At 44.2% G+C, this 15336-nt stretch overlaps 2 protein-coding genes across 4 annotated transcripts in view; one reads left to right on the forward strand and one right to left on the reverse strand.

Moving 5' to 3' along the window:
- GAB3 (GRB2 associated binding protein 3) overlaps positions 1–2910 on the reverse strand; it is a 59437-nt gene extending 56527 nt beyond the window's left edge. For all 3 annotated transcript variants that reach the window (XM_041396447.1, XM_041396448.1, XM_041396446.1), the window contains exon 1: positions 2696–2910. In XM_041396447.1, coding sequence (XP_041252381.1) covers positions 2696–2767 — 72 coding nt within the window. In that variant the 5' untranslated portion in view covers positions 2768–2910. The remainder of the gene's footprint in view (positions 1–2695) is intronic.
- Positions 2911–14838: 11928 nt separating this feature from the next.
- Positions 14839–15336, forward strand: part of SMARCA1 (SWI/SNF related, matrix associated, actin dependent regulator of chromatin, subfamily a, member 1) — a 33731-nt gene continuing 33233 nt past the window's right edge. Inside the window, exon 1 of the mRNA XM_041396739.1 lies at positions 14839–15069. Within this exon, the coding sequence (XP_041252673.1) occupies positions 14839–15069 (231 nt within the window). The remainder of the gene's footprint in view (positions 15070–15336) is intronic.

Raw genomic sequence — 15336 nt, forward strand, 5'->3', positions numbered from 1 at the left:
TAAGAGCATCGGCTTTGTGAGACATTGCAGGAAAATACAGCCTCTTAACACCTGCTTTTCACTTTGAAAGTTTTGAAAATAATGTTCTGCTTACCTAGAGGCAAATTCGGACTTGTTTATGTGTAGAAAACCTAATTGCTTTCACCAAAGAACAAACATAAATGAAGGTATACTTTGGTCTTCAGGCTCCAGTCTTGGAAAGAATAATTTGTTTAATTTTATAAACACTGCAAATACTCCCAGTGGCTTCAGTGGGATTACTGCAGTTCCCAATCTCACAACCTGAGTTCATTGCTTTTTCTGATCTTTTAACGACATAATCCACTGAAATTAAATGGATTTTCTTCTGATAAATGTAACAGATGAACGATTAAGAATTTATCTGTGTGTAAAACACTGGACCCTCAGGTCAGACCTTACAAAGGCCGGATGCTGAACTCAGGAAAATGTAAACTGGGAGACAATCCCATGAGAGCAAATGAGGCTGGGCAGCGTACAGAGGTCCCGTGAGCAGCAGGCCAAGCTGGCACTTGAAGCTCCCTGGAAGCATCGGCTCACACCATGGGCTTTTCCAGCTGGACACAAAGGGTGGTGTTGAACTCGGGGATTTATGTGTGTTGTCAGTTCAGAACCAGAGCCAACACCATTCTCCTGTACGCGGTTGACACTTGACACTTACTGAAGTCAGTTTAAACAGGCATTGTTTTAAAGCCCTGTTGTTTTTAAGCAGTCACCGTGGTTCAGCCTGAGCTAGCTGCTACCCCAGTGCAAGATGCAGGAGCTGCCATGCTGGTGAGACTCTACGAAAAATAGGGGAAAAGTAGATTACAGCAGGTGAGAGACAATTTCCATTTGGTTTGTAGCATCCACTGTGTAACCAGTCATATGAGAAAGGACGTTAAGCTTTGCTGTACTTGCACCAGATTTCCTTCTGCTTTATTATGGACCAAGGACTACCTTATCCTCCTAAATAGAAAACAAAGCTTAATCTGCTGAGATCTGGCTAATCTAATGGTGTTTGGGGAATAATACAGACCAAATTTCCCCTGGTTTTGTAGTGCAAAATCTGAGCAGAGCAGACTGCAAGTAGCCTTGTGAGCTGATCAGAGCCCCTGTTGTGACTATTATCTTGACTGTATAATGGGGGCTTTCAAATCCCAGCTTTATCACATTCTGTTTTCTCTACTTTGCCCTTTTATGAATATTGAGTCATCAAAAATAGCTTCACTGACAGAGTTACTAATGATACCAGCTGGGTGAATCAGTGGCTCTTACACTGTGCCTGCCATACAGTGCTATTAGTACACTCGTTACAAAATACAGCAAAAATGAGATGCCCATAATTTATTTGCAGCTCCCGTGAGACACATCATAGTGGCTATTTTAGAATTGGAAAATGCTAACTGAACAAAGCAAATATTCAGCCATTTCAATGCAATACTGTGGTCTACAGGAAGAAACTCTGGCTAAGAAGAAGTTAAATATAATTCCAAGTAAATTATCCTTTCTGCTAGTTTTTAGCCAAAGAAAAAATACACTACCAAATGATATCCACCATATTCTTCCACAAGACAGTTATGCCTCATATTACCGGGAAAAGCTAACATCAGCACTCCAGAGAAAATGCTGATAAACAGAAGTGAATACGACAAATGATGTAAGCTGTGCCTACGGCTCGGAGCGCCAGAGACACGGCCGGCGGCATCCTCGAGTACGGTGCAGGGCTCCGGGGGAAGTCAGGTTAGAAGGGCATGACTCAAACGGGTATTACCGATTCCAAAAGTGTCACAGCAGAACATAACAACGTGCCTGATGAAGAACCACCACAAATGAGTATGCAAAATGGCTCATGAGGGGCTTATATTGTTAATGCTGTCCCAAGCAAATTTTTAAGGGTCATTTATTCCTACCCAGATCCTTGCACCCCTGCAATGAGACAGTTTCCTATGTTTGCAACACACATCCTTTTTTTCCTTTTTTTTTTTTTTTTTTTTCTTTTTTTCCAGACAAACAGGCAGGCAGATAGAGAATGAAACAAGGGGCCCATAGTGCAGTTGCAGATCTCCATTCAGGGCTCGCTTCTTCTCCCCAGCCCCCTTCACCTTTCAGCTATCAGGAACTTTACAGCACAGCATCTTCCAGCACCTCTTTATCACAGACCAAAAAGCTTTCTGAAGCTTTCTGCTAACAACTGCATCTGGCATTGGTAAATAAAACTATTGCATATGTTGCCTTTAGCAAGTGTCATAGAAATTACAGAGCATCTTAACAAAACCGAGCCTCAGAATTTAAATTACTAGAATTTTGGCTGTTTGGCTTTGGGTTTTTTTTCCCCCTTTCCTTTTAGGATGTTCTTGTCTGTCCCTGGAAAAGTGACATCTGCAATTCTATTACAACAATTCTGTTAGTTACAGCAACGTTAACTGAAACCGAAATGCGGTTTTTAACCTAAAATATGTTGCATAACAGCTGAAATACTGTAATCTTACGAGCCGGGAAAGGTTAATTCCAGAAGGCACAAGAATGTCGGTGGAACTAAAATACTCCATAAGCGCATGGACTTGGAATTCTTTTTGTTTTGGTCCAAGGCGAAGCCGAAACGGGCGAGAGATTTCAAAAGAAGAGTCAGACAGCGAGCACATGCCGAAATCCCTTTAGTGAGAAAAAAAAATATCAGCAAAGCCTCTGCACTTACGTATCTCTTGAGTTTCTTCTCGGGGGGTGATTTGATGAGCCATCCAGTGCAAACCACGTCCCCCGAGCTCATCTTCCCCCCGGGTGCGGAGCGGCGGAGCGGGAGCCAGGGTGCGGGCTGCCAGTGCGTGTGTGCTTGTTATGTGCGGGTGTGTGTCCGTCCGTCCGTCCGTGCGTCCGTCCGTGCGTGTGTCTGTGTGTGTGCTAGGATGTAAGTGCGTGAGTGTGTTTGCTGGGATGCGAGTGCGTGTGTGCTCGGATGTGCGTGTGTGCTTGCTGGGATGTGAGTGTGTGTTTGCTGGGATGTGAGTGTGTGTTTGCTGGGATGTGAGTGTGTGTGTGTTTGCTGGGACGCGTGTGCCCGGCCGTGTGTGTGCGTGCCGTGTCCGCCCGAGTGTGCGCCGGTGTGTGCGGGCGTGTGTGCGCCCGTGCGGGTGCGCGGCTGTGTGTATTGTTCCCAGCCAGTTCGCACCGCAGCAATCAGCTTCCTTCAGCTGCGCTCTGCTGCGGCTCCAGCCCGCGGAAGAAGTCATGACATTGATCACTGACACGGCCAGCCCTCCCTCCGCCGCCAGCACAATGCAACACACCGAGCACGTGATGGGCGGCCGGGGCTCGCCGCCGCCGGCTGCGACACCCCCGGCAGCGGCAGCGGCAGCGGCAGCGCCCCGGACAGCGCGGCCCGGAGCCCGCGGATGCTGTGAGCCCCTGCCCGGAGCCCCGCGATGCCGGCAGCCCCTGCCCGGAGCCCCGCGATGCCGGCAGCCCCTGCCCGGCGCCCCGCGATGCCGGCAGCCCCTGCCCGGCGGAGAGGGGTGGGCGAGCCCCGCGGCTGAGCCGTGGGAGCGCCGGTGACCGCGGAGGTCCCCGTGGGGACCCGGCACGAGAAGGGCTCTGTCCACAGCGGGAGGCAAAACCAGGGCCGGTGGGGCCGGTCCCCACTGAAATCTCCTCTACAGCTTCCAACACCTATTAAGCTTCGTTAGTCTGTGGATTTAAGGGTTTTTCCAGTAGCATTTAGCCCCCTGTACGAATTTTACAGGAATAAACTTGATTTTTCTGCTCTCATCCTCACAGATTTTTCAGAAACATACTGTTTCAGAAAGTGACTTCAAGGAGACTGCCACTCCACTGTCAGAACCAAAAAATACGCCCACAGAGTGCATAATATTGCCGATACCCTTGTAGTTTGTGCCTCTTTCCAGGGTGGCAAACTCCTGCCTTTTCAAGGACAGGGCAATCTGTGTTCATTTTTCAGAAGACTTTAAAAACTCTGACTTACTTAAAGAGGATGCAGTGGTTCTTCACTGACTTCACTCTGTTACTTAGAGGAGTCTCTCCTGCACTCAGAGTGCAGCCTGACCCTGCAGGGTGAGATCAGCACCAGCACTCTGCCCATGGCAGAGTTTAATCTTTTCATAGAATTGTTCTGTGAAAAGCCCAGGTCTCTGCTGGGGTTCTTTGGCAGGCCAGGCTGACAACAGCTTGCAGTGTCACTTTTCAAATCTCACAAACTAGAAATGTGTTTTTCAAGTTTTTAAGCAAAAAGGTGATTGCAATATGTATTTATTATATTTAATATAATATGCACTATAAATGACGTAACTGTATAAATACAGGCCCTATGTAAATTCACATAAAAATATAAATAAATCTGTACAAACTCATAGATTCCTGTTGCTAGTGCTTTACATTATCACTGGTCTCAAAAGAATCCTATAGTAAATGAAAACTGTCATGAATAAACTACAAGCATATTTCAAATGTGCTCTGACTTTTTTAGATATGTTTTTGTTTGAGAATGGCTTTCATGCAATCTTGCAGTATTATTTGATTCCCAACCTTCTATTCTACTACCACCTTCACTCAGCTCCATTTATCCATTATCCGCAGTGATGTTTTAACAACTTCACATGTTTAACTGCAGGTTTGTGAACAAGGCTTTGCAACACTTCTTCTTGGTGAGATATATCCAGCCATGGAACTTATTTAGGAAAAGAAAGTCACACTTTCCTTCCATATGTGACTTGCCTGTGTCACCCTGACACATACAGTTGCCTTGAACTAAAGGCTTTAAAACGTCCAAATGTCAAAATAAAATGAGTTGGGGTACACTTCATGTGTTATCCCTGCACTGTCCTAACAACATCCATTTTTTACTGGATCATGCTTCAGACAGATGGCTTCCCTTGTGCAGCTGCATAGCCACTTGCAGAAAGGCAGCAGAGGGAGTGGGGAGGGGACAGGACAGGGGAAAAAGGAGCCTGGGCTACCAAATGAATTTAAACATTGAATAGCAGATCACATCCTTAAGGAGAGCTCTGGCTCTGTCTTTGCTGTGGTCAGTGACAATGCTGCTTAAATCACCAGCAGTCCCCATCCTTGTCCCTGCACTTCTGCCATCAGCTCCACTGCACAGACATGGTGTATTTCTGTGTCTACATGAGGAACTGAATCACAAACCTGACTGTTTGGAAAAGAATGAGTCAAAAAAACAGAGAGAGATTATTTTCCAGCTGTATCAGGACTAGTTTCCTGATCTGATGAATGCTGTGACCCGCAATAGCATGTACCTTATCAAGGGAGGGGGTGATGCAGGGGCAATAAGAAGAAATCAGCAGTTGCTTAAATTGGCACTTCTGCCCAAAACCCGCCTGCTGAGTGGTAGCCATGGTGACAGGGAGGGGTGCAGTGATTCTGTTCCCTGCTCGATGTGTCACTCCTCTGTCAGAGGCTCCTGTCCTCTGGAACTGCTGGAATGGCTCAGCTGCCTGCGAAGCACCTGCCCGGCCACTTGCACTCAGCACATTCAGAATAAATAAAATCTGTGCCAGCTTACTTATGATGCCAGTAGCCTGAGGAGAAATACAGGAAGCCATAATTAAGCAGAGCATGTGGGGGTTAACGTGTTTGTTATGAAAGCTGCTGTTGCCTTCTTGGTATTTGTGCTCCAAACATTAAAAGAGCAAATAAAGTTATTTTCTTACACTGACAACTTTCATTGTGCTGATAATGTACCACTCATGCATGTGTTTGACAATAACAGGCTTAAAAATTAATGGTTTCTCATCCTGATGCAAGAAGTGGGATTTCACTTTTCTCCTGATCCATGCACAAATTTTTCAGCCACATTTAAATCATTAAATTATTTTCTTAAATCCATCATCATGATGGTGAATGACAGGGTCTTTGTTTTAAAAATCTTACAGTTGAAGAGATGTAGAGAGTGAACTGATGCTGGAAATAGAATGGAAAGTTCTCAGTCCTCTCTTCTACTGCCGAACAGGTTGTTTTCCCCTTCCTAAGGACATTATCCAGAGGTGCTACCACTGTCACGGATCAGCTTGGCCTTGGCCAGTGGCATGTCTGTCTTGGAGCCAGCTGGTCTTGGCTGTGTTGGCCATGGAGGAAGCATCTGCCAGCTTCTCACAGATGCCACCCCTGCAGCCCCTCTGCTGTCAAAAGCTTGCCACACAAAGCAACACCGCCCTCCCCAGACTAACCTCGTATGTGCCACTAGCAAAGATCACAGCAACCATGGTCAGTTTGACCCTGGATGTGTGCAATTCACATCAGCCAGATCCCTAAGAGAATTCTCTGCTTGTCATGGAAGTACTGGTGTACTCCTTCCATTTCCTGATGTCCCAGAGGAAAACAACACTAATAAATCAGAAGATAACAAAATGGCTACTTGCATTGATGGGAATCTCCTTCATGACTTGACAGACCACTGATAGAAGTGAAGCCTGCTATTTAAGCTTATCCATTTCTATGGATAAGCAACCGAGGCTGTTATCATTAATTCTGAGGTTAGTGAAAGCTCTTATTTCCTTGTGCACAAATGGATAATCAGGATGGAAAAAAATCAGAAGGATTTATTTCATTCACAAATTTATAGGTATAAAAGGAGAAAGAGATGCCGGAGTTATCTCAACTGACATTTCCACAAGCAGATAGTTTTCTGAGAATTTAGCCTCACATTTAATTTACAACACCACGCAGGCATTGAGACGGTTGAGGTGCATGCAAGAGACAGCCATAGCCCTGGGAGAACAGCCTTTTTCTCTCATCTAGCAACTGATCCCTGTTTACATATGGAACTCGCAGCACACTTACTCAGCAGAATGCTAACATGCCTCTGCAGCATTCTCTCAGCAAGCAGAGAAGCCCAGTGCCACAAAAAGACATGACACAGTATATATGTTCCAGCTGTTCCTGACAGTTACCACTCCGCTCCCCCCTGCAGACAAGTATTTCACTCTCTCTCTCTCTCCATTCACAAGGACAAATTTAGCAAAGTCACGGGATAATTCAGCCCCTGCTCTTCCTTTCAACAGCCTTTCCTCACCATACAAATCAGGTCTAAAGGAGGAATGCACTCAGATCCTCAGAGTCACGATTTATTGCTGTTGTTTAAACAATTAGCTACCAAAACTGGAGCCTGACCACAGGCCCAGGGTGATGCTGACCCATCTGCACTGCGCTGTTTGATTGATGAATATATTCTGCCTGGTTTGTGCTCTGTCACCCCCAGGACCTTGGTGGCAGTGACACCCCATGGGCAGACACCTGATTTCGGAGCAGGAGCCATTGTGAAAAGAGACAAAGACAGCAGAGGAACGTTGCTGCGGTTTTGCTCCAGGAAGCTGTGAACTGTGTAAGCTGCATGTGGGGATGGCCTTTATTGTTGTGGACAGGGCAGAATCTAATTTTACCAAAAGCTCTCATGACACATGGGGAGAACTCTGTCAAACCCTTTCAGAAAACAGACCAACGCCCTCTGGCACTAACCTCCTCTGGGAAACAGCAGCAGACATCCAGCATCTCATAGCAAAGTCTCCTGTTTAGGAAAATAGCTGGTGGAAGACTGGAGTTCTGCTGAATAGTGAATTTATTTACAAATGTAAAACTGTCTTTTTCTGAAGTGGGAGTGGCAACAAACAGGTTCACTTTGGTTCAAACCTCTGCCCCAGCTCTTTTGCCAGCTGAGAGGTTTCTCTCTTCTCTGTCATCCACAAAAGAATGCACTAATAATTGTGGATTTGCTAACTTTCAGCTTCTGTTTGTAGACTAATAAACAATTTTATGATGTCTACACAGGTGATGAAGTAAGTCATGGCTGTTCCTTTCCACATGTGAATCAGTAGCAAACATTTTGTGAGGATTTCCTCATGGGGTAATGATATTACTGGCCCCTCAAGGTCAGCAAATAATCCCTGCAGTTAAGAGAGGAGATACAAAGGCTTTTTTAAAGACCCAAAATTTCTATTATAACTGTCCTAGTAACTTTTATGAGTTAAGAAAAACCTACTTCATTTTTCATACACAACAATGATCAGTACTCAGCTCACACAAGGTCTACTTTATATGGCAATTTGAAGGAGTTTACCTTTTTTACTTTATTAAAGGAACCCAAAATATTCTATTTGACATCAAGATTTTGATATGCTTCTTCCAGATCAGAAATAACAAATCATTATGTGAATTTTAATATCCTGAAAGCGAGGATTTGCTGAGACCAGTTTACTCCAGACTAGCTTAAAGAGGGGTCCCACATAGGTCTGAAGAAACAGATGGAAAAAGAAGTCTGTAGTTTTATGTTTAGATGAAAAAATATCTATGTATTTTCAGACTCATAAATGTGAAAGACTCACCATGAAATGGAGGATGGGTCTCAGCTTCACCCAAATTTTCCTGCTGAGACCAGACAACTCTCTGGAGTGATGAGAAAATTAACCCAGGAGAATTAACACAGGACACTGCCTGCCTCTGTTCTCTAGATTGCCCAAAAATGCCTGAGAATAAATAGGAACCTTACCTGTTACACTTGGGAGAAATGTTCATGCTGATGGCAGAACTGTGGGTGAGAGACCTTCCCTCTCTAGGCAATTAACTATGTTTAATATGATTGAATAGAGCAAAATACAGCAAATAGAGCATAAAGAAATACACCAAAATACAGCAAACAGACCAGATTTCTGAACTCTGTGTGGAAAAGGTTGCTCAGAGTGAATAATGCAAATGCAGGAAAGAAGGGATTGTTTTGATGACAGCTGTGTGTTTGAGACTGTTACAAAAAAAGGAAGAATCAGTACAGGATGAGGAAGAAAGAAGGCCCAGGCAGTCAGGGAAGCAAAATAGCAGAAAAAAAAAAAAAAAAGACAGCAAGGGAAAAAGCAGACACATATCCTATGTGGCCTAGGATAAAATACTTTTGTATTTTGTACCCCTCAGCAGAAATGGATAGTACTCTGGAAAATATAATAGCTTCGGTCTAGTTTTTCACAGTGTGTAGGTCTTTACAAGTAAAAATAGATATAAAGGACAAGATTACAAGTATTTTCACAGCAGGGTAAAGCCTATGGTAACTGAAGTGATGACTTTTGTCTTATGGAATGGATCTGCCATGTTTGCAAGGCTTAGGCAGGCAGCATCCTTTTGTGCATTTCCTGTGTTCAAAGGAAATCCTGGTGCATGCTAAAACCTTTAAACAAGAACTGTTACATTTACAAATAATCTGTGATCGGTGTGAAATCAAACCCACAGGCTTTTGGTTAAGAGAGAGATAATTTGTTTTGGGCAAAGCAGTAAGAGAATTCCTTGTGAAGAAGAAATTGAGATTGTGAAGAAGAAATTGACCAACCAACATTTAAGAGACCAACATGCAAGAGAGTTAAAGGCTGTACTGCACCAACATGCTCACTGGATTCTCACAGATATTCCAGATTTTGTAATACTCTGTGTTTGTTAAGAGCAGTTTGTTTTTATATATTATATGTTTTATATATTATATGTTTGCTTTATATATTATATGTTTGCTTTCAATATTGCAAAATGACTGCATAGGTTGGGGAGAAAAAGATGCCATTGAAGAGAGTAGCAAATTATGCTTCAGTTTTATTTCAGTTGGAGGAAACTTTTGACAGCTTTTGCTTTGATCTAAAATCTCTTCTGGTCAGGGACTGTCTTCTTGAGACAGTGCTCAGATTTTGGCAAAGTAGAAGCTTATTACAACAGGAAATATTTTATGACTTCCAGAAGAATCACCAATCATTGTTATATCTGGATGACATCATGCTTTGTAGGTGGGCAAAATCTGGCATTCAGGACAGAATACACAGTTGTAAAACTGTTTATTAAAGCCTGGTTATGATAGCTTAAACTGATACAAATTAGTGTGGCTGCAATCCCACCCTTCATCTTGCTGTAGATCCGTTTTGCTGCTGTATTGGCACTGGCCCCTGTGTGCGTGGGCAGTTGAGTTGTTTTGCTGGGCTGATCTGAGGAAAAAATAATAACTCTCTTTGTTAGGATCAATTTTGTTTTTTAGAATCTAGAACTAACCCACTGCTCACCTGCAGAAACACCAGTAATAGTGCAAGGGGTCAGGAACACAAACTGTGAGAGCTCCTGGCTCTCCCAGTGCGACAATGAACACACAGCCAAAAAAAAAAAAAAAAAAAAAAAAGGTTAGCATAAACCTGCGTAGTTGGGAAATACAGGGATGTTAGAAGACTTTCCAGTACCACAATAAACCTCTGGCTACTAAAGCCTGGATTGAAAATGCAATATTGGGATAAAGTTGTAAAAACAAAGAGTATTTGTACAGCTATCAACACTTTGAATCAGACACAAAGGACACATCAGCTATTTTGTTATAGTTCCCAATGCTGAATGTGGTCTTGCATTTGCAAACCCTTTTGGCAATGCCAGAGACACTCCACTGGGTGAAATGAAAACTTGATACAGAAAATTGATGTGTTGGTACGAAGCCTGCACCACAAAAACCCCAACAAACAAACAAGAGAAAAAAATAAACAAGCGAAAAGAACCCCAAACCCAAACAACAAAACCCTCACAAAACCTCTAAGCAACTACAACAAAATCATGCAAACCCTTTTGTACAAGAATATTCAATGTCAAGTCTATGAGGGCACACTGTTGCCTGTTAGTGATGCAGAATCAGGGACATTTGTTTGTAGCCATGAACTGCACTGCTCTCATCTCTCGGCTGCTGCAAAGCCCTACAGCCACGGATATCCTCAGAAATGGCATCTTCAGCAAAACCTGGCTTAGGTGGCACAGACATGAGTGGCACATAAACCAAGAGCACATTTGAAAAGCACCTTCTTTATTGTAAGCTCTAGAGGAGGAGTTCTAGCCTTCTTTCTAATCCTATGAACAAGAAAATAATCTGGAACTCTGAGGTTGGTAAACTTGGAAGGAACCTGTGAAATAAGGAACTGAATGAAACAGGTAAGTGCAAGAATGCATAGAACTGTGCTACTGGACACAGCCAAGGCTACTTGTAGAGAAATAGCCTGTTACAAACAGCAATATTAAAATAGCAACACTTGATATGAGCATTTTAAGCAAGTAGGTAGCACTGCTGCAGTGAGGGTAACGTGTGCTTACTGTGGTTGATCACACTTGGAGGCTGATGTAGGCATGGAGATAAAGGTGGCAACTATTCAAGTCAACTTGCAAATATCCCAGAGGGAGCTGTGTTACCTCCAGATCCTGATGTTTATATATAAAGCTGGATTATAAAGCTGTTTATTGCTTACAGTTAACATGCATTGCACAGTTGTGGTTAAAGTTAATTGCTGGTATGATTAAGCTAGAAACGACCAGTGTCCTAGAAGTGGATTTTGGACTATGCCATTCACTGGAGAGCCTCCTGAATGTGCATGTGGGAGTGAACAGATCCCAGAGTAACAGGACACAACCTTCCCAAGGACCTTCTTAGCAAAACCCTTTTGCCATTCTATGGGAAAGTGCTATATGTACATGATACAGTTATAGAGGTAATTAAACAACAGCTAGTAAAAGATGGTTTACAAAGTAATTTTTTTTATTTCTTTCCTGTTCCTAATCAGAATAGTTTCAAGACTGAGCAGCATTCACATAGAATAGTCCTCAGGCTGCCGGATCCCCTTGTCAGGACTGCCACAGCTGAGTACAGGCCGGTGTTGCCACCTGGTGGCACCTGACAGCGGCACTGCCACTTGGAAATAGGACTTTCAAGTCGGCAAACACACACATCACAACTGATATCTAAAACACATTTTATTATTTAAGCTGTTGCTTTGTACAGAATCAAGGTTTTACTGCTAACAGCAGATCACCATCCCCACGGTGCATTCACATGGTTCCATTTCACCAACACTGAGTTTCTTTGGCTGGGAGGCCAACTCCTCCTGCTTACCAAGGGGCTCAGGTGGTCTTTGAAGGCTCCTCTTTTTCCAGCAGGTGCCTGCATAATCCTCTCAGTCCCCTTCTAGTCAGCAGCCACAGCCACTGCTCTTCAGCTCTGGTCTGAGTTACAAACCTGTTGCCAGCAGTGGCCTTGCATGGATTTGGCAGATTCTTGGTGTGTTGAGTTTATTTGTTCTCATGAATTCAGCAGCCTGCTGGGTCACAGCTCCAGCGTTTGTCAACTCGCACAAAGTGGCTTGTAGAGCAGCTTGTCCTAGAAAGTAATTCTACAGAATAATAAGATTTATTTAAGAAGTTACCCAAACCCAGTTATATCTGTGTTAGAGAAATGAAAACTGCTACAGTTTGGAAAAGGTTGAGTAATCACTGACCAAAATTTTAAAATCTTATGGAATTACCTGGCTAGTATATAAAATGTCACTGGTTCTGTATCTTTACATATTTCAGCAGTGTTTAAAATACAAGTGAGTAAAAGTGAGCCTGCAATTTCTCTTTTTAAATCTGACAAGATGACATAATTTTCATCATACAGTATGTTAAGTGGCATCTTTCTGAGATGGGCAGAGGAGGCCTGCTAAATTGGGGTGAGGGAGACCACACATTCAGCTCTGGTGATTATATCTGGCAGACTGTAAAATACAGAGTAATAAACCTGGGAAAACAAGGAGCTAACAGCTAAATCTACAATGTAAACAGGACAACTAGCCCCTTGCTTCCCAACACATGAAAAAAAAAAAAACCAAACAATTGGATATATTCAGTAGAATTTTTTTAAATATGACTACAAAGTCTAGTATACAAAGTAAGTACAAAAAAGCATTTCCTACTTTTTAAAATGAATTAATTAGATTATTACATGATAATAGTGTTGTGTGACTAAGTGATTTTTTCAGCCGTTGCTGAGATCCACATAGTCTAAGAGAAGCAGCTAAGAACATCTTTGCAAAGTGTCAAATGTAAATGTGAAGCACACAAGCAAAAAATAGCCAAAAGAGATCTTTCATAAAAGCAGCAGCTTGATTGTTTTGTACAGCATGCAATGTTCCTGTGAATTCCAAGGAAAAAACAAGCTGTGACAAACACTTGAGAGTGTTCTGCATAAACAGAAGCTTCAAGCATTTGAAAGTGGAGAAGGAAAGTCAGATATTATTAAAAGTAGTTAGTGTACTATTTGCTCTGAAGGTTAAGAACAACCACATCATGGACTGGAATTTTCCCACCTTAGAGACTTTCTCACGGCTAACGGTAAACTTCATTTTCTAAAGAGCGCTGCTTGGAAAAGCTATTTGGAGTACTCTTTCAAAACCAGTCACATCACTCTTCTCAATTGCTCTATGAAAAATGTACTTTCCAAAGCTTTTAAAAATAAATCATGTGCAAGGGCTACTGCAGATGCTGTGGGCCTTGCTTTTTTGTGCATGATGTAGCATACACAGAAGGTGCTAAATAATTTGGAACAGCACTGTTACTGCTTTGCAGCTGTTTCACAACATGAAAAAGGGGAGTTTGGAGCTTAGATAGTCTATGATGGGCCATAAGGTAGATACTGAATTTCAGAGTAATCAGGCAGTCTTGGAAACAGTTCAGACATGTACTGGCACTTCATTGGAACCAATGTATAGATGGAATAGAGGTCTCAGAAGTTTTTCTAAATGCAGTGTATGAGATCTGCAATAACCCATTTGCTCAGCTTAGTTGTTGAGTTATGCAAGAAAGATTTTGATAATAGTTACTTAGCTTTTTACTGGACTGAAGTAGCATTTTTTGCTCATTCTGCCTATTGGGCTAAGGTTTCATTGCTGCCACTGGACAAAATGCTCATGCTACTGCCTTTGTAAGTAACCACAAGGGAACATGGCTGATTTGGAGCTATGGTTTTTATGTCTGCCAGTTCAAGGACTGTTTTGGGGTTCTTTAGCAGTATGAGCAAAGTTACAGCTCAGCAGCCGAAAATCTGAATGACTTGCATGGACTGTCAGAAATATTTGCATTGCTAGTAACTAAACTGAGTGGCTTCATTACTGCAATTTTCAAAAGAAATACGCAAATACTGCTGAATTTAAAATTGCTCAGGAAAAAAAATCCTGGGAGCTATTTTTGCTTTGTGAGCTCCACTGGTACCTCAGACCTGCAGATGTTGTTATAAATGAGATCTCATTTATAACAATGTTAACAGATGATTTTCTCTCTGCTGGCTCATGGAGCAGTTTAGGAAAGCACGCTTGCCATTTGCAGCAGGGTTTGGAACCGCTGCGCTGAACCCAGAGCACCGAGGGCAGCAGGACGAGGGACGGGATCCCGGCCCAATGCCCGGCTCTGGTGACACCCCCACCCAGCTCTGGGGTCCCCAGCGTGACAGGGACATGGTGGAGTGACTCCAGAGCAAGGCACGGAGAAGGCCGGGAGGCTGGAGCACCTCTGCTGTGGGGACAGGCTGACATGGCGCTGCTCGGCCTCAGCAGGAGGCTCTGGGGAGATCTTGTTGAAGCCTTTCAGTTCTGGAAGGGGCTCATGACAGGGGAGAGCAACTTTTTACATGGGCAAACAGGACAAGGAGGAACGGTTTTGAACTACGAGGAGAGATTTGGATTATTATTAAGAAATTATTTAATGTGAGGGTGGTGAGGCACTGGCACAGGTTTCCCAGAGAAGCTGTGGCTGCCCCTGGATCCCGGGAAGTGTCCAAGGCCAGGTTGGATGGAGCTTTGGAGCAACCTGGGATAGCGTAAAGTGTGTGGGAAAGCAAAAAGGGGAGTGGAACAAGACGATCCTTAAGGCCCATCGGACCCCACACAGCGTTGTGGCGTTGCACAGCTCTGAGGGAAGCCACGGTGCCACCCGGGCGGGCCGCACCAGCAGCACCGCCCGCCCCCGGCCCGCGCAGCTATCGCGAGAGCCGCGCGGCGCGGGCCGGGCGGAGGGGCGATGCCCCCGGCCCGGCCCTACAGCCCGGACCCGGGCCCGGGGCCGCGGAGCCCGTGCGGAGCCCCTGCCAGCCTCGCGGCCTGCCGCTCCTGCGGGGTCCGCGTTCCCGAGCCCCCCGCCCTGTTGTTTTCTTTGCCGTGCCCCGGGGGAAGCTGTCCCGGAGCCGGCAGCTCCGAGGGCTCGGGGAGGGAGTGTCGGGAGGGCGGCCTGGAGAGCTGGCGGCTGGCAGGGGTCAGGGCCGCCTCCTGCCCCTGCCCTGCTCGAAGTGTGCCCTGGTGCGGAATACACCCCTCGAGAGAACACGTATGGCTGCCAGCCGCCTCTCCTTAGCTTTTTGGAAGAAAGACACAAGGCATGTAGAAAGTGACGTATTCAGGTATCCTTGGAAACAGAACAAGATTTAACCCGAAGAATGAATCTTAGAAAAAACTTATTAGGAATGAGGACCGTACATCATATATTTATGATACTGGAGAAAAGGGCAGAACTGCTGATAAG

Source organism: Onychostruthus taczanowskii, unplaced genomic scaffold (assembly GCF_017590055.1).
Source record: "Onychostruthus taczanowskii isolate IOZ18803 unplaced genomic scaffold, ASM1759005v1 scaffold13, whole genome shotgun sequence".
Classification (NCBI taxonomy): Eukaryota; Metazoa; Chordata; class Aves; order Passeriformes; family Passeridae; genus Onychostruthus; species Onychostruthus taczanowskii.